At 42.2% G+C, this 25,301-nt stretch overlaps 2 protein-coding genes across 5 annotated transcripts in view; one reads left to right on the top strand and one right to left on the bottom strand.

The window, feature by feature from the left end:
• Nucleotides 1–1,679: 1,679 nt before the first annotated feature.
• On the bottom strand, nucleotides 1,680–17,333 carry STRADB (STE20 related adaptor beta). Of its 2 annotated transcripts, XM_081018197.1 has the most exons (12): nucleotides 16,972–17,330; nucleotides 13,996–14,052; nucleotides 12,359–12,439; nucleotides 11,139–11,241; nucleotides 8,419–8,540; nucleotides 7,966–8,074; nucleotides 6,729–6,852; nucleotides 6,194–6,365; nucleotides 4,398–4,502; nucleotides 3,601–3,827; nucleotides 2,938–2,980; nucleotides 1,680–2,056 (listed from the first exon to the last, which is right to left on the bottom strand). In XM_081018197.1, the coding sequence occupies exons 2-12, from the start codon at nucleotides 14,005–14,007 to the stop codon at nucleotides 1,907–1,909; spliced, it is 1,248 nt and encodes a 415-aa protein (XP_080874323.1). In that variant the 5' UTR covers nucleotides 14,008–14,052; nucleotides 16,972–17,330; the 3' UTR covers nucleotides 1,680–1,906. The 2 variants fall into 2 exon arrangements, with proteins under 2 accessions (XP_080874323.1, XP_080874324.1); XM_081018198.1 differs by lacking the exons at nucleotides 7,966–8,074; nucleotides 8,419–8,540 and having other exon boundaries at nucleotides 16,972–17,333.
• Nucleotides 17,334–17,486: 153 nt separating this feature from the next.
• TRAK2 (trafficking kinesin protein 2) overlaps nucleotides 17,487–25,301 on the top strand; it is a 44,581-nt gene continuing 36,766 nt past the window's right edge. For 2 of the 3 annotated variants that reach the window (XM_081016426.1, XM_081016424.1), the window contains exon 1: nucleotides 17,487–17,689. The gene's annotated coding sequence lies outside the window, so the exon portion shown is untranslated. Of the gene's footprint in view, nucleotides 17,690–21,201; nucleotides 21,276–25,301 lie in introns of all 3 variants that reach the window. The other variant, XM_081016425.1, reaches the window with a different exon arrangement.

Below are 25,301 nucleotides of genomic sequence, written 5' to 3'. Positions count from 1 at the left end.
TTGACAAATCTGTAGGAAATAAGTGTCATGCAAGTAGGTTTTTTTTTAACCAATTAAATATGTAATAATGTAGTAGTTTTAAAAAAAACTAGTGCATTATTACATATTTAATTGTTTAAATTTGATATTTGGTCTCAAAAGTAATTTTAGCTGACATAAGTATGAAGTAAAAATACCACCAGAAGAAGCATGACTGAAGAGCTTTCTTGAAATAAGTACATTTTATTCCAGTTACATCTGTCAGAGTTGAGATGGCAAGAGATCGCAAACACATAAAAATTACTTCAGTAGTTTCCTATTTAAAAGAACAATTGTGATGCTAATAACATCACATCTGATATAACTTTGTGAGGTTACACTTTTTTAAAAAAAATTAAGCTAAGGTCTATTTTACATGATCAAATAAAATGTGCATTAATAAAATATAGTTGTAAATATCTCAGTATTAAAAACCCTGTCCCCAAAATTATATGCTGTACAAAAAGCAAGAATTTTGGTTAAGGTCATGTTCAGTCAGTCATTCACAGTACTAGAGCAACAAGAATAGAAAGTGGTCTCTTTCTTGTCAGTCTGGCCTTTATATTGCTGCTTCTTGTTTGTAATTGGGAATTCTTTCCTGTCTCAATGAAAGGCACAACAAAGAGGACAAAATGCAAGGCATGTCCCATCTCATTTAAGCATCTTTTGCTTCCTAGAATAGTGTTTGCAGCAGTATACCTCCAACAGTCATGTACAGTGGTGCCCCGCAAGACGAATGCCTCGCAAGACGGAAAACCCGCTAGACGAAAGGGTTTTCCGTTTCTGAGTTGCTTCGCAGGACAAATTTCCCTATGGGCTTGCTTCGCAAGACGAAAATGTCTTGCGAGTCTTGAGATTTTTTCCCCGCTTTCCCCCCCCTTTATCTAAGCCGCTAAGCCTTTAATAGCCTTTTAGCAGCTAATCCGCTAAGCCGATAAGCCTTTAATAGCTGCTAAACCGCTAATAGCGCTAATCCGTTAAGCCGCTAATAGGGTTGCTTCGCAAGACGAAAAAACCGCTAGACGAAGACACTCGCGGAACGGATTAATTTCGTCTTGCGAGGCACCACTGTATTGCCATAGTATTAAAGCCATGCTTCCATTCAGTGGGTCTTCTGTATGCCACATAGATTCCTTTTCCTCGCTGGTGCAACAGTATTCAACTTGAGATGTTGCCTTTTTAAAGGCTAGTGAGATGTGAGCCCAAGGCAGTGCCATTCCAATTAGAGCTGCGGGTCTATTAAGCAATCTCTTTATAAATAATATAATCAAGTAGTTTCAAACTCCTGTTTTACTGCTGTTATGCAAATTATTCTCCCTTGGTTAGGTTTTGTTAACAAGATACCTTGCATTAAAGATCACAGCTGTTCTCCAGGCCTCAGTTAATGGCTACACCAACAAATGTTGGAGGGTAGGTGGCATGCAAAGCTCACAATGGTTTGCACACCAATTTTTTAAAGTAGGAATAGGCATTACTTTAAAGAAGTTTATATATGTGATGAACAGTACACACACATACACACACGCACACACAAGCTGAGAGAAGGGAAATAGTATTTTAGATTAACACTTCTGAGGCAGTAAAGGCATAGATATATCAGACATGCCATACCAGGCTAAAATATGCACCATTGCAGTTCAGTTGTAAGAATGGAAGGGAGATGCTTGAGAAAGTGTAGACGTTTATGGTAATTCAAGAAGTGAGGGTTACTGCATTCTGTAGTACCACTTTGGAAGAATTTCCCTCATATAAAGTATTGGCACAAAATTTTTAACATTTTCAAGTATATAACTAATATTTGTATTTTGAACACGAAAAGGAAAAAGCAGCGACAAAAATCACATTATTTTTTCCTAGAGAGAGATATCAGAGGTATGGTTTAGTATCTTTAGAATTCCCAGTACACCTCTCTCTCATTTGGCAAAATGCATCCAGTCTTACAGATGGCTGCTGAACACACTGTTGGCACCTGTGGCTGGACATGTTGGACGGCAGGAGGCAGCAGTGAAAGTAAAGAACCCTTTGTTTGTTCTTTTACCTGAAATGAGAGAACACAGTGATTTGGAATAGTGAACTTGGACGTGGGTATCGCTGTGGGTTAAACCACAGAGCCTAGGACTTGCCGATCAGAAGGTCGGTGGTTCGAATCCCCGCGACGGGGTGAGCTCCCGTTGCTCGGTCCCTGCTCCTGCCAACCTAGCAGTTCGAAAGCACATCTAAGTGCAAGTAGATAAATAGGTACCGCTCTGGCGGGAAGGTAAACGGCGTTTCCGTGTGCTGCTCTGGTTCGCCAGAAGCGGCTTAGTCATGCTGGCCACATGACCCGGAAGCTGTACGCCTGCTCCCTCGGCCAATAAAGCGAGATGAGTGCCGCATCCCCAGAGTCGGTCACGACTGGACCTAATGGTCAGGGGTCCCCTTTACCCCTTTACCTTCAAATATGCCAAAGCCATTGTGAATTTATTTGCATAGGCTCATTAACTTGCAACAGGCACAGAATTCAGATTCTAAAGCTCTGGTTTACTTTCTCAGGGCATGCAACTATCAGTAACCAGGCTCAATGAATTAGTGACACTAGAAAGGGGTGGAGAACATTTGAGGGCCAGAGGTTCCTCGCTCATTTGTAGCACCTGCAGCCAGATATTCCCCATCGCTGATGAGAACACTGTCTACCACGTAGTACAAGAAGCAATTGTATTGTGTCCCTTCTGCAAGCATATTGTGCACAAATCCCACCTGCGGTAGTTCTCCAATTGCAATCAAACTGCTCCAGATACATTGCCTTCCAGCTATAGGCACCACAGTTTCAGCCATGTTCAGCTATGAGCAGCTTGTGTACCCAGTTCACGAATATTTTCTCGATCAAAGCCTTGGTCTTTAGCTGCAATTTACACATCTAATAATTTGTAACAAGCTCACCTGCTTGAAAAAAGCATGTGACAGGAGACCTCTTGCTGATGGCCTAGATCCCAGGAAGAAAAACAGAACTTAGATATTTTAAGCTTTGCCAATGGAGTTAGCTAGTACTGTAATAACCTCCCCTTCTCTTGTTGCCTGTTACAGGGTCAGTCAATAGAAAGAAAAATCAAGCATAGGCATTCCATTTTAAGTAAGCTCCCCACTTGTTAAAATTGCTCATTTTCAAAATAACATAAACCCTGCAAAAAGTGTAGCTTCCGGCTCCTCGTATGTGGATATTTTAAAATTGGGACTATCAACTGACTGTAGAATTTAATTAATTAACTGCCTCTTGAACTGATTAAATATATAGCTATACTTAGGTTAGAAAAGGCCATTTTGACATTTTCCAAAATAGCTTTTAAAACGCAAGGAAAGTGTGACCATATTGCCCACTTACCAATCAACTAAAAGTTTTAGGTGCATCCACACCAAAAATTACATATCTATTTGCACTGTGAGTGAACAAAATATACATTTATGTACTGCATCTATGTGAAATATACAGAGGGAAGTTCTTGATAACTTCGAGCTCATGTATAAAATAAGGTTTTCAAGTAATTAGAAAGCTCTTTGAACCCCATACAAATATTAACTGCAGCAACTAAATTCTAACAGCCTTACCTTTTCTCTGGGTCCTGTTGCAAACAGAGTTCTATCAAGTTATGGAAAGCCGGGGAGAAAGTTTTTGGTGGAGTCTGCAATCTCTCACTTGTCATTGTGTGTGTCATACTTTCACCAATTCCAGAGTCAATCCCTGATCGAGAATTTTTTATCCTGGATTCACCACGCGGAAAAGTATTTATAGCCCAAGGACAATAAGAGGGACCTTTCAGCTTCTGCAGCAGCATCTGAAAGAAAATGTCCGTTGACTGTCTTAGCCCTACCTGTACACCTCAAATGTACACCTGTTTAATTTCTGGGTCAGTAGGGGTACTTACAGTAGGGGTGAAAATATTGGGGGGGGGGGCATGATTCTAAAATGTGCACCTTTTATGAAAGCTGTTCACTGCCACTCCCCTATCTCATGTTGCTTCTGAATCCAATCAATTATCTATATTAGAGTGTCACAAAGCTACACAGCCAGCTAAGAGCAAACAATCCAATCAGAGTGAGGGCAATGCTTCTTAGACTGGACAGTCAGGGAACATGTAACAAACTTGGCACAAACACTATTCAAAACAATGCTTCCTGAATAGGTAAACATTTCGGAACCACTTTGCAACATTTTTTAAAAATAGAGCACCAGAAAGGCTGCATTTTGATGTTTGCAAATGTGCTGAAACACATACATTTTAGAAATATCACAACAGAGGAAGTCTTATTGCATTAGGTAGCTAGGTGTTCGAGATCCTCAAAATTGTCACCTCTCTTTTCGTGACATTGTTATCGATCAGAAGTTGAAGAGTTTTGTGCCTTACCTGCGTCCGAGGTATATCCTGAAAAGGTACATGCCCATTAGCTAGTTCACATGCTGTAATGCCCACACTATAGATGTCAGACTTCACATTATAGCCATACATATCCTATGGAAGAAGAGATTGCATTGATAACTGCTGAATACATGCCAATGTGCTATGAATTGAAATAAACATGCATATTCAACTATAAAAAGTTGTTTTTCTTCTTTGAAAAAAGATACCCTATAAATAAAAATAAGCCTGTTGCTACATTCAAGCCCTGAAGCACACAATGTTATGCCCTTCGAGTATAGTACTGGTTTTAACACAACTGCACTATTTTTCCTTCACAAAAATGGTATTTGCTGCATTTAACAAGTTCATAATACAACCTTTAGCTTCCTTTCAAATGGCTTCATGTGCAAAATGGAATATCAACACCATAAAATACAGCTATGGTCTTCAGTGCCGTTTTATACTGAAAATCGGTACCAAGGTTAATCATATTTAAACTGAAATACCTGAAACCTGTAAGAAGCTAGAAATAAATTTATGTGCCAGTTCTGCCAGGCTGCATTTCATAGGTTTATCACGAAGTAAGAACCCACTTGATGTGGTTTAAACTGGGAGAAAGGGTTGTACTTTATAGGGTTAAGCCAAGACAAAGAGGCTGGTGATCACTAACTGCAACAGGGAAAATATTGGCCTGGTTTTCAAGTTGCGGTAAGACTTAGTGCAAATGTACTGACTACAGAAGAGATCACTTCCTCCCTAGTCATTTTGCTCCTGTGCCATGCTAAAACATGTTTGAACCTAGACTCATGAACAAACCATGAGCTGTCAATCATAGGACAAATCTTGGTTAAGGCTTATGGTTAGTCTAGAGAGAGCTAAACCACAAGCCTAGGTTTGGAAGAGATGCTAAGCTAAACTGGAACAAGCTGTGCAGCAGCAAAATGACTGGGAAGGAGCAAAGAGGCCACAATCTCCTTTCTGGGAGCCTACATGCTGTGTGGACTAGGAGACTACTTCCGTAATGAAAGCCACTGTCATGTAATCTGTGGTATTAGTTCCTGCATATATATGTAGGTGTGTGTAAATTATTCATCTGGGTCACTCAAACAAGATCCGTTAAGAACTTGGTAATAGTTAACTTGGTAATATAAGTACATGTCATGCCAAGCCAGATATAGCTGTATGCTTAGACCCAAGTTTCTAATTTCCCATTCATCATTATATAATCCTTGATATTCTACTAAGGCCTGACCATTTAATGTTCTTTAAAATCTCAAGTAATAACTATAGAAGTAGACAGAAATCAGACCTCCAGCTTAATGGTTCTAGTTTACTCCAGCATTCCTCCCAATAATGTGAGGAATTGAGAGGGATGGAAATATTTACAAAAATTTAGGAGTTAGAATAATTGTTGCAGCTCCTACAAGGAAGATATGGTTGATTAAGAGGTAGCATTTCATCATGTATGGATGTGCGAAACCATTCCACTTAATTTCAGTAATAATTGGCAAAAATCATTTCACATTTCAACATAAATTATAGGGCTACAACAATTTAAAGGCATGCCTTTCACATTATCCATAACTTTTCAAATAATGTGAAATGCATGTATTTAATTATAGTGTTATATAGAACACTGAGATGTCAAATGTTAATAATAAATAGGAGGACATTAAGTAATTAATATTAGCTTTTATAATGCACAATTAGAATTCTTTATAGACATTTCTTAGATGCAATCTGTGCCAATACGTATTTTCTGCACGACTGCTCAGCCACAGTGAACTGCATCATATACTGACCTGTCTCAGTAGCTCAGGACTCAGCCAGGGAAGCATTGATGCACTGAACTGGGGGAAGTCATACACAGCTTTTAACCGTTTTCCACTGCTCACTAGGCTGCAAAGATGGTTTAATCCAGAAAGATACACCAGGCCATCCCCTGAAATCAGTATATGGCTAGCTTTAATACTTCTGAAAGACATAACAAGTGATGGTTTAGTTGGATTAAAGAGAAAAACAAGATTCTAACACACATTATACAGGATTGTTCATATGAAGAGTGATTACCCTGCGTCGCATAAGAAAGCGAGTGTATCATGCATAATGGAGATGTACACTGTGTTTTGTGTACTGCAGTGTAGGAATACTATAATGCCAGCTCTCACTGAACGATGGTGCATGAAGATATGGTCACCACAGAGCAAAGAGTGCCTTGTGCCAACTCAACAGTTTCAAAAATCTCAAGTCCCCCAAATAGAACAGGGACTCTGGTCTTCCTATTTACCCTTGGTCCCAATCGCCTGTCATTTTCTTAAAAACCTCTCTACATATTACCTGTGAATGTAGCCATGTTGGTGCATGTAGTTTAACCCGCTGATTGCTCCAAACAGGATATTTCCTATCAACACTTCACTCATGCCTTCAGGAAAGTAAGTCCTCAGTAGATGGCTGGCTGAACCTAGAAAAGGTGCATGTAACTTGCTAGCAAGTCAAAACATTATTTATGCAATGAAAGCAGAGTTGACATTTCCTGTCATAATTCAGAAAGGTGTAACACATAAATCTGATCCCGCTGCTACATAGTGTACAACTATGTAGGTTCAAGGAACAATTTTGCATATTATGAAGGATATTGGAAATGCTCTTTTTGTATTGATCAGTGCTGCCCCTAAAAAATTGCCACACAAGAATTTGCCTGTGGACTCAAGAGCAGACCTGAATGATACAGCTTTTTACAAAACAGCCAATTTCTCTCTTTCCTCTTTATTGAGGTAGTCCCACTGCTTAAAAGAAGCAGGCATTAAAGGAAGAAGCTGCCTCATGTGTAGAGAACTGAATCTGGCCAATGGGCCAGATTCGTAATTCCATTGCCCTGTGGTGCTGTCAAAGTTCAAAGGGCTTATGGTAACCACTGATAAGTCTGTTTACAGGCACAGTTTGGCCTACAGACAAGGCACTTGCAGAAAAACTGGGAGCTCACATTAAGCTCCCATATGCTACAAAGGAACAAGGTCCTTGCCTACCCTACTCCTGATATCACATATGCTTTGGAAGAAATGGCCTTGTGGGCCAAGCTGGAAACCATACTGGGCCTAATAAGGACTGCAAGGCAGGAGGTTCCCCACAGCTGGTCTATCCCATCCTTGACTTACATCTTGTCAACCTGCAAAAGGTACAGGCTTTAAAAATATTAAGCAATGTATGTACTTTTCAATAAACGAGCAAGCTGCTCTTAAGTTTGATAGCTCAAATGCATGATATGTAAACTAAACACAGTTGCATTCAAAACTGCAACTGCATGAGCAGAATAGATTCCCACTGTCACAACATAAATTTCCCATTCTCTCCTGCTTCCTGGAGCACCTCATGGACCCTCAAAATCTGCTTCAGAGGGTTGGAAGATCCTCTGGAGTGGATTTGGGGTGGGGGGTGGACTGCAGGGATGAAGAGACAAAATGAGAGTCCTGCTGCATGAGTGGAAGTCCATTTGCAATGCAGTGGACACAATCCTTAATGAGCCCCTACAGAGATAATTCAGTTAATGTGTAGCTTTCCTCAACAGAATACTTACAGTAGGCCATGAAAGGAGAAATAACCCAAAGCCAGCTTCCAGCAGTGAACACTGCCCAAAGAGTCATGATATTGGGGTGTCGAAAGGAATGGGATAAAACCACCTCATTCTAGATGAAAGAATACATGTTTTAATTATTTAAAAGGGCAATGGAACAGTCCATAAACCCTTAGCCACAGCCTACTGCTACTCTGAAGACAATCCCTGAATCAGAAATGAATAGATTTTTGGATTGTTGCACAATGCCAGAGATGCAATTTGAGAAAGCTGTCCCTGCATCTAATCACAAGTTTTCTGGAATTATTAGCATATCTAGAAGTACTTTTCTTTTTAATAACCTGGCAACTTCAAAGGGTCTTCATTTTTAAGCACTTTGTATAAAGTTTAAAAATCACCTCTCCTTTTACATGTTTAACTTCATAAATATATAAAATGTTAAAACTTCTGTTTTACTTGTAAAGCTTTCAAGTGTTCTTCAGAACATCTTTCCAGATCTGTAATCCTTACAGCCACCAGTGTTCCTGTAGGGATATGACGCGCGAGGTAGATTGAAGTTAAGTTGCTGCATCCCCTTCCTATTAGCAAAACAGAAGTTGATCACTTTAACAACTTTGAAATGTTTCTTAGTTACTGCTTTATCATTTAGCATTCGTACAATCCCAATATTCAAGGCAAATGCTGACAGATTATGAAGAAAAAGCTGTTCTGAGACTGCACATAAGGAAAGAGCTAATCTGAGCAACCAAAAAAGACACTGCTGCAAGTCTGGCTTTGACTTAGCTCAACTATCACAGGGTTTTGGAATAGATTCTATGTCTAGGAGCTAATTTATCAGAAGAAGAAGAAGAAGAGTTTGGATTTGATATCCCGCCTTTCACTCGCCTTCAGGAGTCTCAAAGCGGCTAACATTCTCCTTTCCCTTCCTCCCCCACAACAAACACTCTGTGAGGTGAGTGGGGCTGAGAGACTTCAAAGAAGTGTGACTGGCCCAAGGTCACCCAGCAGCTGCATGTAGAGGAGCAGAGACGCGAATCCGGTTCCCCAGATTACGAGACTACCGCTCTTAACCACTACACCACACTGGCTCTCAAGGAACAGCTACCAAGTGCCGTCAAACCATTTTTACAAGGTCAAGCTGAGTGCTAAATGACAAAGATTGGTATCTTCAAAAGATAGATAGATAGATAAACTTTATTTGCATTAGCCAACTGCCATAGCAACATAAAACAAGCAATATTTACAATTAAAAAAACAACAATAGGTAAAAGGGACAATCAGATGACCAAGATTATCGTTCAGATAGTGGTCCTTAATCTCACTGCACCCTCGATAAACCTAGCAACCTTTGCTGTTGTCTGATCATTTTGATCCGATAAAAGAAAGAACAATATGGCCGCAGATGGGCGGCTTGGGATGGTAAGTAAGAATGGGGTGATGATCTCATTCCTCAGACCTTTATATAGGGGACAGGACAGGAGAACATGAGCCACTGTTTCCATATTGCCATCTCCACATGGGCAGAGTCGTTTCTCAGTTGGAATCTTTTGGTATCTGCCCTCAAGTACGGCAGACGGCATCACATCCAATCTGGCCAGTGTGAAGGCACGTCTGTATTTTGGGATAGTTAATTTATACAAATATGGTGCCAGGGAATCAAACTGGGGGGGGGGGAGGCATACCAAGGACAGAGTTTCTTTATAATGGCCAGATTGTTCTGTTGCACTAAATCCTTCAGACGCTGTCCAATTAGCCTTTTTGCTTTAATAAAGCCCATCGTGAGAAGCTGATGTGGGTGGAGTTCGCAGGAGAGGAATTTTTCTTGCACAATTTTAGACCACACACTTTTATGGGGGTCTTGTGTCACTAAGGGAAGTAGACCAGGTGGATTTAGATTTAGACGGAGCCAATAATTAAGAGTTCTTTGCCAGGACCGAGCTTCTACAGAGGGAAGACTTGCTTCCAGTCGTAATGCTGCATTTGGGAATATCCTCAAAAGGATAGCAATACTCTTTAGGTTGCATACAGGAAAGCGCAGCAATGGACAGTGTATACACAACATGTGAAAAACATTTAGGCACTGATTAAAAGAAAGTGTTGGCAGAAGAGCAAACTGGGGATTGAATAAGAAAAACAATTCAAATCAATTTAAAAATAGGCTTCTGCCTCACGGTGCCACTAGTGGTACCCTCCCATCAGTCCCAGAGTAACCATTGGCAGCAACTAACATTGGGCTGGCCGTTAAAACGCAAAGGCACTTGTGTTGCGCTGCTTCAAAATGAGAACATTCCCATGAACCTTCCCACATGGCAATGAATAGATTTTCATCAGAGGACAATGCAAACTTGCACCTCCCTCAGGTAAAAAGAAGGGGCTAGAGGCATTCCCTGGCTAAGAGACAGAGAGAACAGGATAGCAGTCTGCAGCATCTTTGGAAGAGGAAGTCATCACTTACACCACTGCAACTACTATGTTTCAAAAGGGCATTGATGCCTGATATTTTAATCGCAAAGAAAACAAGCAGTCAGATGGAGCTAGATGGAACAGAACAAGCAAATACTAAGATCAATTAAAAATGTTGTATGACTCAAATGTATTGGCCAAACATTGGCAAAACACTGGATTTTCACACCAGGAAACAATACCGTCCAGTTTTCTAAAGATCTTTCAACCAGACAAGGTAGGAAGATAAGGTACTTGTAAATCACCCTCCCTATAAGCCTTTTTTCAGCTGAAGAATGGAGTAAAAGCCCTTTCAATTATAAAAATAGGAAATAGCTTATTTCAGATTACAAACTAGGTACCCCTGCCCGTACGGGCCAGTCGTGTCCGACTCTAGGGTTGCGCGCTCATCTCGCTCAAGAGGCCGGGAGCCAGCGCTGTCCGGAGACACTTCTGGGTCACGTGGCCAGCGTGACTAAGCGGCATCTGGCGAGCCAGCACCAGCGCCGCACACGGAAACGCCGTTTACCTTCCCGCTATAAAGCAGTACCTATTTATCTACTTGCACTTAGGGGTGCTTTCGAACTGCTAGGTGGGCAGGAGCTGGGACCGAACGACGGGAGCTCACCTCGCCGCGGGGATTCGAACCGCCGACCTTGCGATCAGCAAGTCCTAGGCGCTGAGGTTTTACCCACAGCGCCACCTGCGTCCCTGATTACAAACTAGTCAGTTACCTATTTCCACCTGGATATCATAATGGGATACATCCGAGGACCATGATATTTCTTCATCTCCTCTTTGAGCCAATTGTCCCCAATATAAAGCAGGTTCATCTGTCTGAATAGAAAAAAAGATGCACACACACACACACACACACACACACTCTTTTATTGTATAAAATTGCAGTGAACAGTGTAACTTCATGTTAATCTTGCAGATCTGCCAGCCTATACATCTTCCAGAAGCATGACAAAGTCTTTTTCTATTGCCATTGCTTTTGGTGTCAGAGGGTGAATTAGTTACTATAGATGTCATAAAGGAGACTTCATCCCACACAGCATATGAGAAATAAGAGTAAGAAAATTAAATACTGCATTTCCTACTATATCAGACAGTAAAAACCATATACCATGTTTTTCCATTGTATTTCCACTTCTATTATATTCAGGAACTGTGCCAAGTTACAATACCATGTGCTGCTTGACTTAGTGTCTTTCCGTCCATCAAGCATTACAGTGTTACTTATGTGCTGCTACTTGCAAATGCAGCCAAATTAATATATTTTATTTTAAAAATGTATAAATTGCTTTTCCCAGAAACATATGCAAAGCGGTGTACTGGGAAAACTAGATAGCCCAGTTGGTAGATCATGAGATTCTTAATCTCAGGGTTGTGAGTCTGAGCCCCAGGTTGGGTGAAAGATTCCTGCATTGCAGAGTGTTAGACTAGATGAGCCGTGGTCCCTTCCAGCTCTACAATCCTATGATTCTAACTCATGGAACAGCAGCACTATAAAACCAAAGCAGAGAAATTAACTGGTTCCACAATCCAAATTATGTACTCTTGCTATGGTCCACCAGAAATTCTCAGCTGTGGAAGGGAAAATTTCTCATGTTGCATGCAGAAAACTCTGCTTGGCTTAGCTAGCGACGGGAGCCCTGTGAGGGATTCTGAATCGCAGTAATGTGGCTCTCCTTAATTCAGATATATCTATAATGGATATGCCTCTCTATGTAATTGTCTCAAAAACACTCTGAGGAACCGGCTCTTATTTCTTATTGCTGGGCTGATGACTATTCTCTGCTGAGAACAGAGGTACCAAGTGTTTCCATTTGGAAACATAACAAAGACAGCAGAAAATAAATGGTGCGAGCTCTGCTTCAAGAATGCAGACATAATTTTACTAGGACTAACACTAGTGAAACAGGTCAAGTTAATACACATTTTCTCTTACCAAGTCTTGAGTGCTGCTGCCTTCTGATTGCTTTTCTGCTCCAATGGATTCAATTTGTGTCCGTAGAATACAGGAACAGTCCTTGAAAAGAATAACAGTCAATAAATGTTCCCTCCATTATATTTTAACAGCTTTGTTACCAGGTGGCCTATAATGATGGGCAGCTGGAACCTCATAAAACAGTAATAAAGTAAAAACCTACCCCAGACTATCCAGAATCTCTGGACAATTAACACCATTTTGAAAAATCATGACCAAATATCATTTCTCCAAATAATCTACAGTCGTACCTTGGCTCCCGAATGCCTTGGGAATCCAATGTTCCAGCTGCTGAATGATCGAAAATCGGAAGTGTGTGTTCTGATTTTCAAATGTTCTTTTGGAAGCCAAACATCCGACAGGGATTCTGATTGGCTGCAGGAGCTTACTGCAGCCAATCAAAAGCCATGATTTGGAAGTCGAATGTTTCGGAAGTTGAACAAACTTCCAGAACGGATTCTGTTCGACTTCCGAGGTACAACTGTATTGCAGTCTTCGGCTCTTCTTTGAACAATGGTCCATATAGGCTGTGTATACACCAAAGTGTTACTGTGTGTGGGTCACTCAGATCCAATTTTTCCATGGGCACTTATGTGCATCTTTGTCCACATGAGTGCTTTCAACTGAATGCTATCTCAGTGTTTCCCATGCACATACTATGTTGTTGTCCCCTCCCCTCAGCTAGTGCTTCCCCACCTTCCCTGAGTCCCAGAAACCTGAGGTCCACTATAGGCTGTGTACACAGCCAATTTTTTATTTTTACGATACAAGTCTTTCCAGTACAGTAGTCCACACTTGCACAAAGCAACAAGTTGAAAAAAATTAAAAGGACATGGGTGTTAAGACTGGTCCCAACAGCAGCCAACCAAGAAGAAACTTGCCAATGGAAGTAGGGTGTGTGGCAATAGATGGTACCCAGAAAAGCCCCACATTAAAAAAACCAACAACAACCCACACAATAACCTTCAGTATATCCGGTTGATATAACATGATTTTATGTTGGATCTTTTCCTTACCACATTATCTACAGCTCGGCAAAGTTCAAATTAAAGGGGGGGGGTGCAGGCTGCCAGTTGAATGAGAACATTATATGCATGATGCGAAAAACAGGCACACCTGGGATGCCTCAAATCCTTGTTGAACTGGGAATTGTATACAATCACAGAATAGAGATCTCCCTATAGGTCTTCAGTATTGAATGAAGCCTGGCAGCTGTGTGCTTTTGAGCCAAAACTTGGGCCACTATGTTTAGGCGCAGATATAAAAGCAGACATTGAATCCATAGTAGCCCATTCTTAAAACCCAAAGAATATCCCATATAAAAGTGAAGCAGAGCAGGCCTGAGTTGTGCCCTCTATGGAAAACACTTGAAGAACTCACATTTCCCATTCTCACTTTGTAGTTCTCAAAATTAGCATGTTTAGTGAAATGTGAAGCAACCAAAGGTAGTAATGGGAAAGTTATTTTGTGCTGTTTAATTTTTTGTTTGTTAAAGCACACAAACCAGATGTATACCTGCAACATGCTACAAACATTGTGATACGTTATTGAAGAGTCCAAACAAAATGGAAGCAAGTCAAAATAAATTATGTGCTTACCAAACAAGACATGGAACTGCCTTAGTTCATGGAAAATGTCATGCAAACCCATTTACCCTGAAAAAGAATATCAAAATAAAGTTTACATTCAGCCCAAACAGTAACCAAACAAAGATGTCTTTCTTCTTCCCTTTGACCATGTATGCAGACTTGAGCACACTGAAGGTCTGGACTATAAACAATGTACAAATGAAACTCTCATAAGGCTCCTCCCATAGTCAGCTTTACATATGGCTGGTCAGGTTAGAATTAAATATTCTTGGCTGCCACCAGTAGTGGAGGTGGTATGTCTCTGAACACCACTTACTGGAAAACACAAGTGAGGAGACTGCTGTTGCACTTAAGCCGTGTTTTGGGGCTTCCCATGGGGTTCTGGCTGACCATAGAATTATGTAGTTGGAAGGGACCCCAAGGGTCATCTAGCCCAACCCCCTGCAATGCAGGAATCTCAACTAAAGCACTGTGGTAACAGGATGCCACATTGGTTTGATCCAGCAAGGCTTTTCTTATGTACCGTATTTTTCGCTCTATAGGACACACTTTTTCCCCTCCAAAAATGAAGGGGAAATGTGTGTGCGTCCTATGGGGCGAATGCAGGTTTTCGCTGAAGCCTGGAGAGCAAGAGGGGTCGGAGCGCACCGACCCTTCTCGCTCTCCAGGCTTCGCGCAGATCTCTGCAAGCCGTGGGAGCCCGTGCTGGGCTCCCGCGTCTTGCGGAGAGTTGCCTGCATGCTGAAGCCTGGGCGCGCTGAGCCCAGACTTCGCGCAGCTCTCCACAAGGCACGGGAGCCCGGCGCTGGGCTCCCATGGCTTGCGGAGAGTTGCCTGTTCTGGGGGCTGGGGTCGGGGGAAGCTCGGGCTTACCCCACCGCAGCCCCACGCCTGGGGGGGAAATAAAAAAAATTTCCTTTATTTCCCCCCCAAAAAACTAGGTGCGCCTTATGGGACGGTGCGTCCTATAGGGCGAAAAATACGGTACTTAAAAACCTCTAAGCAGTTTACATGGGGGGGGGAACCCAACACGTTTAAAATACTGATAAAAAATCAAATGCTTGTTAAATACTGAAATAATATTTATGGAACTGGCTTGGACCCTCCAAACAATTATTTACCTAGCAATTTCCATGCTGCAAAGAAGAAAGAGCTGCTACAAGTCCTGCTTATATGCACTGTACAGGCTTAAAGTCTTACTTAAATACTTAAACGTATAGGCTTGAATGCAGCTAACTTTCCAAGCAGCATGCACAAAATCTGGCTGCATATGGGATATAGAAACATTATGTGCCCCGTTGAAACGCTAATTTACTCCAGAGAGATTGCAGTTAGGCTGATCTGGAATAAGTCAGTAAGTTCCCTCCTTTGTAGCCTTGTGCATACAGTTGCCACCTGTCGTATATACAGGATTGTCCTGTACTGATAGTTTTGTCCCCTCTCTCTCTCCCCCAGGCTAGGGATCCTCTGGAATACATGTGTTTGAAAGGGTGTGTGAAAGGTGATGCATTTAAGCTCTGGGTAGCCAAACACAGACAGATTTACAAACTCACTCTCTCTGTGTGACAAATTCCTGAGGGGCCATCCTGTTGGGCTGCAATAGATTGCAATGGATTGCTTTGTGTGTGTTTTTCTTTCATTTCTATTTATGATTTTCAATTTTATACATGTCAGTAATTTCACAACCACTATAACATTTCAAAACTCGACTTCCTTCGCCCTCTTTCTGCATGCTCTTATAAAACTGCAGGTTATTACAATAATCCTGCCCATGTCCTTATCTGTTTACAGTCGTTTGTACTCAATAAACCATTTCCATTCTTTTATAAAAAGTTTGTCTTGATTTCTTATTTTTCCAGTAAGTTTCACAACTTCTGCATTTTCCATAGGTTTTTGTATCCATTCTTCTTTCACTGGGACTTCCTTTTTCCATTTTTGGGCCAGTAACATTCTTGCTTGTAATGGATTAATTTGAAGTCACTTTAGCACCAGATTATTATTATTATTATTATTAGGGGGGAATCGCCCTCCCCCCCAACTGCCCCTCCCCGTATTTTGCCAGAACAAAGGTGGCAGCTCCTCTGCAGTCCTACCTTCCCATCCTTCCTGGATTTGAATTTCTACTGAAATGAGGCTGTATTTTAATGTTGTATTTTAATCTTGTTTTTAAGTTGTATTTTAATCCATTGTTTTTATACCTGGTGTTAGCCGCCCTGAGCCCGGTCTTGGCTGGGGAGGGCGGGGTATAATTTTTTAAAAAATTATTATTAATAATAAAGAGCTGGACAGAAGTCTGGAATGGATGCAATTAAATGAAGTGGTGCGATGAAAAACAAAAACAGCTAAAAGAGTACAATATATGGACAAATCTGCACTCCATAGAAAAAAAAGTATCTGTTTTCTGACATGAATTAGGATCACAGAGCCAGAGACAAAACGTGGAGGATAAAATCGCGATATGGAAATATGAAAAACACTGATGATGATGATGAGAGGCAGGACTATGATATTGAAAGCGCTTTGGAATTCAGACCGTGGGAAGCCAAAACAAAAAATTATTACAATTTGGAAGACAACTGGACTTTTTAAAAGTTATTTATTTTTATTAGATTTGATTTGATATGTTAATTGGATGTTCTTATTGGAAAATTAATAAATGCTTTTAAAATATTATTATTATTATTATTATTATTTAACCCCGCCACCCTCACGATATGGAAACGGAGCGGGGCCTTCACACACACCCAAAAGTGTTGCAAAAAGTTCAGGGTCAGTGGAAGTGTTATGTTTGCATGAGCAAGGATCTATTTTCTCCCCGCCGCGGAGAGAGAGAGAGGCGACAACGCGGGGCAACCCCGCCCCCCCCCCCCCGCTGCAACACAAAAATAAACATATAATCGAAACGATAATAACGGTCCCTTTTTTGCAACCGAACCGAACCTGGTAGCTACTACGGCGCCGCCGCGCGCGCGCGCGCTTTTTTACCTGGAAGCAAGCCCCGCCGGGCCCAGCGGGCCTTACTCCTGAGGAGACCCAAACTTGTCCTGACCCGGGCGGGGGGGTCGGTCCTTCCCCGCTCGCCTCGCCTCCCTCCGCCCGCGCCCACCTCACACCGTCTGTCAGGCTCGGGCCGCCGCCCCCCACCCCCAGGGAGCCCAGAAACAGAGGCTGCCGCCCGTTGCCAAAGAGACCGCGAGCAGCGCAGCGTTTCTCCTCAGACAAACCGGGGGGGGGGGAATCACCTCAGCCCCTCGCCCGCCTCCCTCGGCCAGCCTGAGGCGACACGAACTGTAGGCCCCGCCCCCCTCCGTGAACGCGGCCTGCGAGTGAACTCAGGGTTGCCGCCCGCCCGCCGCGGGACTACCAGTCCCGAAGTGCACCGCGGCAGCATTTCTCCTCAGGCGGAGGGAGGTTTCGCGGCGGGGAGCGATAGGAACGCCCCCTTTCTCCACCGTTGCATGACGGGAAGCGTAGTTTGAAAGGCGGCCGGGGGCAGCTGCCGCCGCCGCTGAGGCCGAACGGTGCTTTCCGCCTCCATCTTGTGACCGAGTTTGTGGCCGCCTCCCGCTCCTCCTCCCCCCCCCCCCGCACGTTGCTCCACTTGGGCGCCGGCGCTCCGAAAGAGGGAGCTGAGGAGGCGGCTGCACAATTGTCGCCTGTGGCCGGAGCGAGGGGGCTGGAAAGGAGCCCAAGCCTGGAGCTGGTAAGGGGGCAAGTGGGGGGGAAAGAGACGGCATGGCAAGCGCTGCATTTGCCCCCTCATCCCTGGTCCCCCTGGCCATCTCCCTTCTTCCTCCTATTTAGCCTCCATTTCTCCCAAGTCAGCCCTTCCTTCCTTCTTCCTTCCTACAGCCGGACGTTGTGCATGTTTACTCCGAAGTAAGTGCTAGGAACCCTGTGGGGATATTACCCCGGGGGAGCGGGAGCATCTTACCCCGCCTCGCTCCCCCTTTCTCCTCCCCAATGTTGTCAGCCCTGCTGTGCCTCGCTCTCTCCTTTCTTTCTCTCTCTCTCTCTTTCTGTCTTTCTCTCCTCCATCCTTCCTTCCTTTCTCCTCCCCTTTCTCTCACCTGAGACTTCCTTCGCTTGAACAGACTCTTCTCGCTTCCTTCTTTTCTTTTTTTTACCCCCCTCCTTCCCACCGAGAAATATCCATAATTTGCCCAAAAGAAAAAGAGACTGGGGGAGGTAATGCAGCAGATGCCCTTTCTTGGAGGACAGTGGTGCCCAAACACCAAGCACAGAGCAGCATCTGTTGGTGTTTATTGCCCTCCCCTAAGTATAGGAGTGTAAGGGACGCGGGTGGCGCTGTGGGTTAAACCACAGAGCCAAGGAATAGATCAGAAGGTCGGTGGTTCAAATACCCGCAATGGGGTGAGCTCCCGTTGCTCGGTCCCTGCTCCTGCCCACCTAGCAGTTCGAAAGCACGTCAAAGTGCAAGTAGATAAATAGGTACCGCTCTGGCGGGAAGGTAAACGGCGTTTCCGTGCGCTGCTCTGGTTCGCCAGTCATGCTGGCCACATGACCTGGAAGCTGTAAACCGGCTCCCTCGGCCAATAAAGCGAGATGAGCACCACAACCCCAGAGTCGGTCACGACTGGACCTAATGGTCAGTGGTCCCTTTACCTTTACCTTTAAGTATAGGAGTATAAGGGACACGGGTGGCGCTCCTGTTGCTCGGTCCCTGCTCCTGCCAACCTAGCAGTTCGAAAGCACATCAAAGTGCAAGTACAGTGGTACCTCGGGTTACATACGCTTCAGGATACAGACTCCACTAACACAGAAATAATACCTCGGGTTAAGAACTTTGCTTCAGGATGAGAACAGAAATCATGCTCTGGTGGCGTGGCAGCAGCTGGAGACCCCATTAGCTAAAGTGGTACCTCAGGTTAAGAACAGTTTCAGGTTAAGAACGGACCTCTGGAACGAATTAAGTACGTAACCAGAGGTACCACTGTAGATAAATAGATACCGCTCCGGCGGGAAGGTAAACGGCGTTTCCGTGCGCTGCTGTGGTTTGCCAGAAGCGGCTTAGTCATGCTGACCACATGACCCGTAAGCTGTATGCCGGCTCCCTTGGCCAATAAAGCAAGATGAGCGCTGCAACCCCAGAGTTGTCCGTGACTGGACCTAATGTTCAGGGGTCCCTTTACCTTAAGTATAGGAGTCCGCCTAGTCAGTCATTGGCTATTTGTTTATTTCTTGTTCATTGCATTTATATCCCACCTTTTGACCCAAGGAGCTCAAGGCGGCATGCATGTGTCTCCGTTTCCTCGTTTAATCCCTGCAACTACCTTGTGTGGTAGGTTAGACTGAGAGGCAGTGATTGGCCCAAGGCCAACTTGTGAGTTTCATGGTCAAGTCAGGATTCAAATTGTAGCTTCCCAGTCTCAGGTCCTAGTCCATCCACACTTAACCACTACTCCATGCTATTAGTCAGCTCCCCACTTTTTTTCTCTCCTTTCTGCTTCCTTCCAGAATGGAAATAATAGTCTCTTTCTCCTTTCTGGATGACCTCAGTGGAATCTGTTGTCAAGCCTCTCTCTCTCTTTCTCCCTCTGTGTGTGTGTGTGTGTGTGTGTGTGTGTGTGTGTCAGTGAGAGCAGCTTGGGTCTATAAGGCTATTTTAGCTCCTTTTGGATTACAGTTGCCTTTGTTTAAAATGCTAGAGGCTTTTGCATTGCATATAATGTACAAATGCATCACAAGCCTTTGTTTTTGTAACAGGAGTATAAAAGCAGGGCTTCTGAAAATACATAAAGGGGCTGTTTTGTTTTATTATTGTTATTTGTTCCAGCTTTCTAATCTTTAGTGCTCCCCCCCCCGCCCCCCGAAAAATAGGTGTCGTACTCATCATGAAGTTGTTACAGTAATTGCCACACTTTTTAACAACCCAAAAAATAGGTGCAGGTACTACATACCCTTGAGTACCCCCTGGGGGAAGCACTGATCATCTTGTTAACATAACTGACTGTGGGTGAGTTTTGAAGCCCTGCATCTCTCTTCTGTATACATCCTCCAGCAATACAGTAGTCCTGTCAAAGTTTGACCTCCGTGATTTATGTCTGAAGCTATTTAAAAGGCAAACAAGTATTAGTCAGAGGCTAATATACTGTGACAGTGCTGTGTCTGTGTATATGTCTTTTGAGTTCCAAATTCTAAATTTGCTTCCCTGCACAACCTATTCTTAGCACGCACTGTGCTTTAATTATTAAGTTTATTTGTTTCAAAATCAATAACAAATACATGTGGCATGATGCTTTACCTCATTGGTGCCGACACAGGGAAGAATTGTGCTCCTAATACTTGAAATATTTATTGTTTTTTTCTGAGATAAAAAAGAAAACAAGGGGATCAAAATGCCTATCGACACCCCCATCTAAATGCTGTAAGGATTGATGAAACATGGGTCTTCATGTCTCTTCTTCAAACATCCATCGTAATACACATGGCTGCTGCGAAGGAATATATAATTTGTAAATTATGATAAAGATTCAGGTGCCTCCTCTTTTGTAAGCAGCCAAATGTAGCAGTGGCAAATACACCCATAATTATGTAATTTTGAGGGTTTCTAATCATATTGGCTGCAATCAGATAATTTACTGATGGGCTTTTCACTGGGCATATATATTTGAATAAAATACTTGCCCATGGATAGATGAAATCAGTTGTTAATTGCTTACGGTGAACGTGCAGATAACCCCTGCTTTGGTCTTTCCTGTTGGTGAGCTGGAGTAGCAATCCATGATCCTTGGCTTAGCATTGCATCTGAAATGTGGGGTAATTGTTTATTTCATTCCAATAAGCCACAGTTAGTAAGCCAGTAATAGACCTTGGCTTCAGATTGTTGTTTGTTGGTGCAAAACATACTATAATCCCTGTTACAGATGCAACACTTAGCTAAGGATTATGATTTGTGGCTGCCACTAGTGGGGGATGTGGAATCCAAATGGGAGTGATGTGGGTATTTATGGTAAACCATGGTTTACCATGATGGGAGAATGCAGCCATTGCTTGATACAAAGTTATTTAAAGCTGATTGCGACGTAACAGCAGTAATGATCAATCTTTCTGCAGTGGGGGTGCTTGACGTTTTTTGGGTCAAGGGATGCATTGACCAATGTATCTACTGAGAATCGCATGGTATAGTAGCTGTGGCCAAGCTGTAAAAATGACTGTGGCCGAGGTGGAAACTTAATGCTTTTTGTTTTTCAGTACCAAAAAATTACATGGAAACTTACAGTTGACTATTTTGGATACAGTGCATGGCATTGTACAATACATATACAGTACGTATTCCTAATGAGATAACTGTGTCTGTTTTTCTTGCTCAAGGTGATAATAGCAGATGGCATGCCCAGCAGGAGAAAATTTCTCATAATTTGGAAAAAATAAAAAACAACCCTGCAATTATTGCATATATTTAAACGAATTCCACCAGATCCGGTTCCATTAAGCCCCCATATTCATTCTGCTCTGCTCATACATTATTCCTTATTCCATTAACCCTCCATAGCAATTCCTCTCCCATCCATTTTACCTGCTTGCATTAAGCTCCCCATTTATTTTACAGCGTCATTTGCACAGTTAAGGGAGAATAAGAAGCACAACAGTCAAGATGCTACTAAAGTATACTGTATATAATATATAGCAGAGGCAGTAATTATAGTAGATTCAGAAGAGTGTGCTTATGGAAATGTGTCAGTTACTGCCCAGTCAGGTGAATGTTGATGTTATCCCATAAAGGTGCACGTAGGATTTAGCCAGTTTAATATTTCTTCAGAGAATTCCCCCCCCCCAAAAAAAAAACCCATTACTGTATTTAAGAAACAGCATTATCATGTTGCATGTACCCCTGGGTGGCATCAGTCCCAGCTGGAGGCAAAAGAATGAAACCAAGTAGGCTGTGTAAAGTTAGTGTTATTGCTGCAGGCTTATTAAATGTTGAAGAGCTCTTTATATGATTGAGTTGTACTGTTTGAACAGAAAGTTTATGGTTACAAGTAGAAATATATCCAGATTACGGCATTTGTCATGTTTCAAAGTATGACAGATATAAAGTTGACCGTAAGAGATGTTTGAAAGTCTTTTAAAAGAGACTTACTTGGAAAGCCTAAAAGAGTGTTTGGAATTATATACTAGATGTGCTTATTTGGTGCATAATTTATTGAATGCTTTCCTTTTCTAAGAATTATTTTGGTGCTGTTTGAATAGTTCTGATAAGTTGCATCAGTGATCTTTGCCAATACACCCAGTGCACGAGAAACACCAATGGTCAAGTTCTTCCGTCATAAAAGCATGGGGCACTTGGGGAAGGTTCCATGTATGTCCCCCTGAGCTCCACAGAGGAAGGTTGGAATGAAACTTCAATAAACTATGTATAAATAGACTTCAGTAAATTACATAATATTACCTAGGGCAAGTGGCGCTGTGGGTTAAACCACAGAGCCTAGGACTTGCCGATCAGAAGGTCGGCGGTTCGAATCCCTGTGACGGGGTGAGCTCCCGTTGCTCGGTCCCAGCTCCTGCCAACCTAGCAGTTTGAAAGCATGTCAAAGTGCAAGTAGATAAATAGGTACTGCTCCGGCGGGAAGGTAAACGGCATTTCCGTGCACTGCTCTGGTTCACCAGAAGCGCCTTAGTCATTCTGGCCACATGACCCGGAAGCTGTATGCTGGCTCCCTTGGCCAATAAAGCGAGATGAGCGCCACAACCCCAGAGTCAGTCACAACTGGACCTAATGGTCAGGGGTTTCTTTACCTTTTACTCTCTTTCCTTGCCAGTGCACTACTCTGTTATCATTAGCTCTTCACTAGGCTATAGGTACATTTTGATATGTAAAAAAATAAATAAATCTAGTGTTGCACTTCTTTATCTGGCAAATAAACTGTTCAGATAGTAATGGCATACAATTTTCTTGACTGCTTAGAATTGGAACGTTTGCTATTTGACTGCTATTTTGAAGAGTTGGACTTTGGCAAAGAGTAAAAATAGCTTAGCACAATAGAGGGAGTCTGCAAATAGCCATGGTGTTTGATAAGCAGCAGGTATTTCCTGTGATAAATGTTGCCTCAATATTTGTCAGCATTATGTGCTTCAATGTGTTTGGCCTATGTACTAACAGCGTTGTCCTATGCAGTGCTCAGAAATAAGCCACACTGTTCTCATGTAAGCGTTCGTTCCCATGTAAGCTAGTTTAAGATTGCAGTTTAAATGTTATTTTATGAAGGTTTGCCCCTCACCTCAGTCTCGACACTGATCATAAGTGCAGGTTGGCAGTGAAGGATATATGAGCAGATATTCCAATCAATTACCGTATTTTTCGCTCTATAAGACGCACCAGACCACAAGACGCACCTAGTTTTTGGAGGAGGAAAACAAGAAAAGAAAAAATCTGAATCCCAGAAGCCAGAACAGCAAGAGGGATCGCTGCACAGTGAAAGCAGCAATCCCTCTTGCTGTTCTGGCTTCTGGGATAGCTGCGCAGCCTGCATTCGCTCCATAAGACGCACACACATTTCCCCTTACTTTTTAGGAGGGAAAAAGTGAGTCTAATAGAGCAAAAAATACGGTAGTTCCCTAAAATAAGTGAAAAGTGGTTTTAAACAGAAGCATTGTGGCTAAGGACTCCTAGTTGAACTTACTGTATGACTTCCTCAAGGCATTTTGCCAAAGTAGTTCACCTTTGCTCCAGTAGGTTTCATGAAGCACTGATGCATTATTCAGAAAATACTGGCACTCTTTGCTGTGCTAAGCTTCCGAAATTTGTCTTGTATCATTTGTACTTAGAGAGCTGAATGAGGGAAATCCAAAGCTGTTGTGTGCAGGAGAAAACCTAGACACCATTGCTAATGTGCATTGTGTATTTCTGCTGCATCATAGGAGGCTTTTTTAAACACATGTCCAAAGTTTAGTTTATAAAAACTGTCTATGTCTACTTCAGTTTGCTAATTTGTCCCCCCACTCCCTCTGCCTTTCTAGCTCTGTAAAAATACTAATAATAGATCATTTGGCAGTATTCCGAAGCTGGAACTGAAGGATGAATTGTACCTGCCATTTTTGTATAATATCCCAAAGCATTGCTGGGAGAAGTCTCATAAGCAATGTCCACAGGTCAAGAATGTTTGCAAATTCTCCTCCTTGTTGAACAACTGGTATAAAAATAGACTTTACTGAGCTATTTGTGGTCAGTTTACTATTTCAGTATGCTTGATTGTATAAAGTTTTCCCCAGACCAAACTGCTTCAGGGTGTATTTAAATACTCTACCATGAAAAAAACTGTCCATACCAAGAGTTCAGCCTGTGATGAATTGGTCCAAAATGTCATTAATTGATACAGAATCAATCATTTGCATGATTTTGATATATTGTTGATACATTCATATTGGGGGGGGGGAATTAAGATTCTGATGAGGAGTTTCTGCGGTATAACCTACTGAGTTATCAGAATAAACAGCATCAATAGCTTTCTGTTTCCTAATTTCCTGAATTGTAATATTGACCTCTATAAGTTATAAAAAAATTAAAGAACTTTCCAGATTAAAATATTCAGAATTAATCACTGGAAGACAGCATACATATGAAGTGTATTGACAGCTTTTCAGCAGGATTACAGTAATAAGGCCAGAGGCAGGCCAGAATGCATCACAACAGCTGTCTGAAAGTAGGATTGCCAGAGAACCAGACAGTACTGGGCGGAAAATAGCATTGACTTCTGTGCCCTCTAACCTATTAGTCAGAGGAAGAAAGAGAACAACATGGAATTATGTTTAACACTTTTTCTCTTTCCTTTTTGTATTTTACTGGTCTAATAATCCACATATTTAAATTTTCCAATATTCTGACATTTCAAGAGAGTTTTACTGTCCCTTCATAATATATTTTATTATGTGCCTACAAAGTTTACTTGGCTAAATGTTTTTCTTGGACTCGAATGGATTTTATCATGCAGTTTCTCTAATCTGCTGTGCTTATTGTTCTCTCCCTCTAATATTTTCTCCTCTCTATACATGTCCACTACCTTACCTCTTCTTTTCACGAATCTAATAAAGTAGGGGTTGGTTTAGAAAAGGCCACGTAAAAATAAGTTAGTCTTTAAGATACCAGTGGTATAATTTGTTTACTCCCACAGACTAAAATAACTTCCTCTGGAATCATTATCTTGCTATCACGCTAACAATATGAGCCTACCTTGAATATACAAAATTATACATTTCTAAAATATCCCTTGGAATTAAATAATTTTAAAAAATGTGATTTTGTACTTGTAGATTATGCTTGGATTGCCAATATGTATAATATTGGTAAATGTATA

Source organism: Podarcis pityusensis, assembly GCF_964106645.2.
Source record: "Podarcis pityusensis genome assembly, chromosome: 1".
Classification (NCBI taxonomy): domain Eukaryota; kingdom Metazoa; phylum Chordata; class Lepidosauria; order Squamata; family Lacertidae; genus Podarcis; species Podarcis pityusensis.
The sequence above is the reverse complement of the archived record's forward strand: the minus strand, read 5'-3'. Positions and strand labels throughout refer to the sequence as shown.

What these genes read in the sequence shown, in the direction of transcription:
- STRADB (XM_081018197.1), bottom strand. An exon ending in AACACTTGAAAGCTTTACAA is followed by an intron (nt 8,075 to 8,418) that starts GTAAAACAGAAG and finishes TCTTTCATCTAG; the next exon opens with AATGAGGTGGTTTTATCCCA. An exon ending in AGGATATACCTCGGACGCAG is followed by an intron (nt 3,828 to 4,397) that starts GTAAGGCACAAA and finishes ATTTTCTTTCAG; the next exon opens with ATGCTGCTGCAGAAGCTGAA.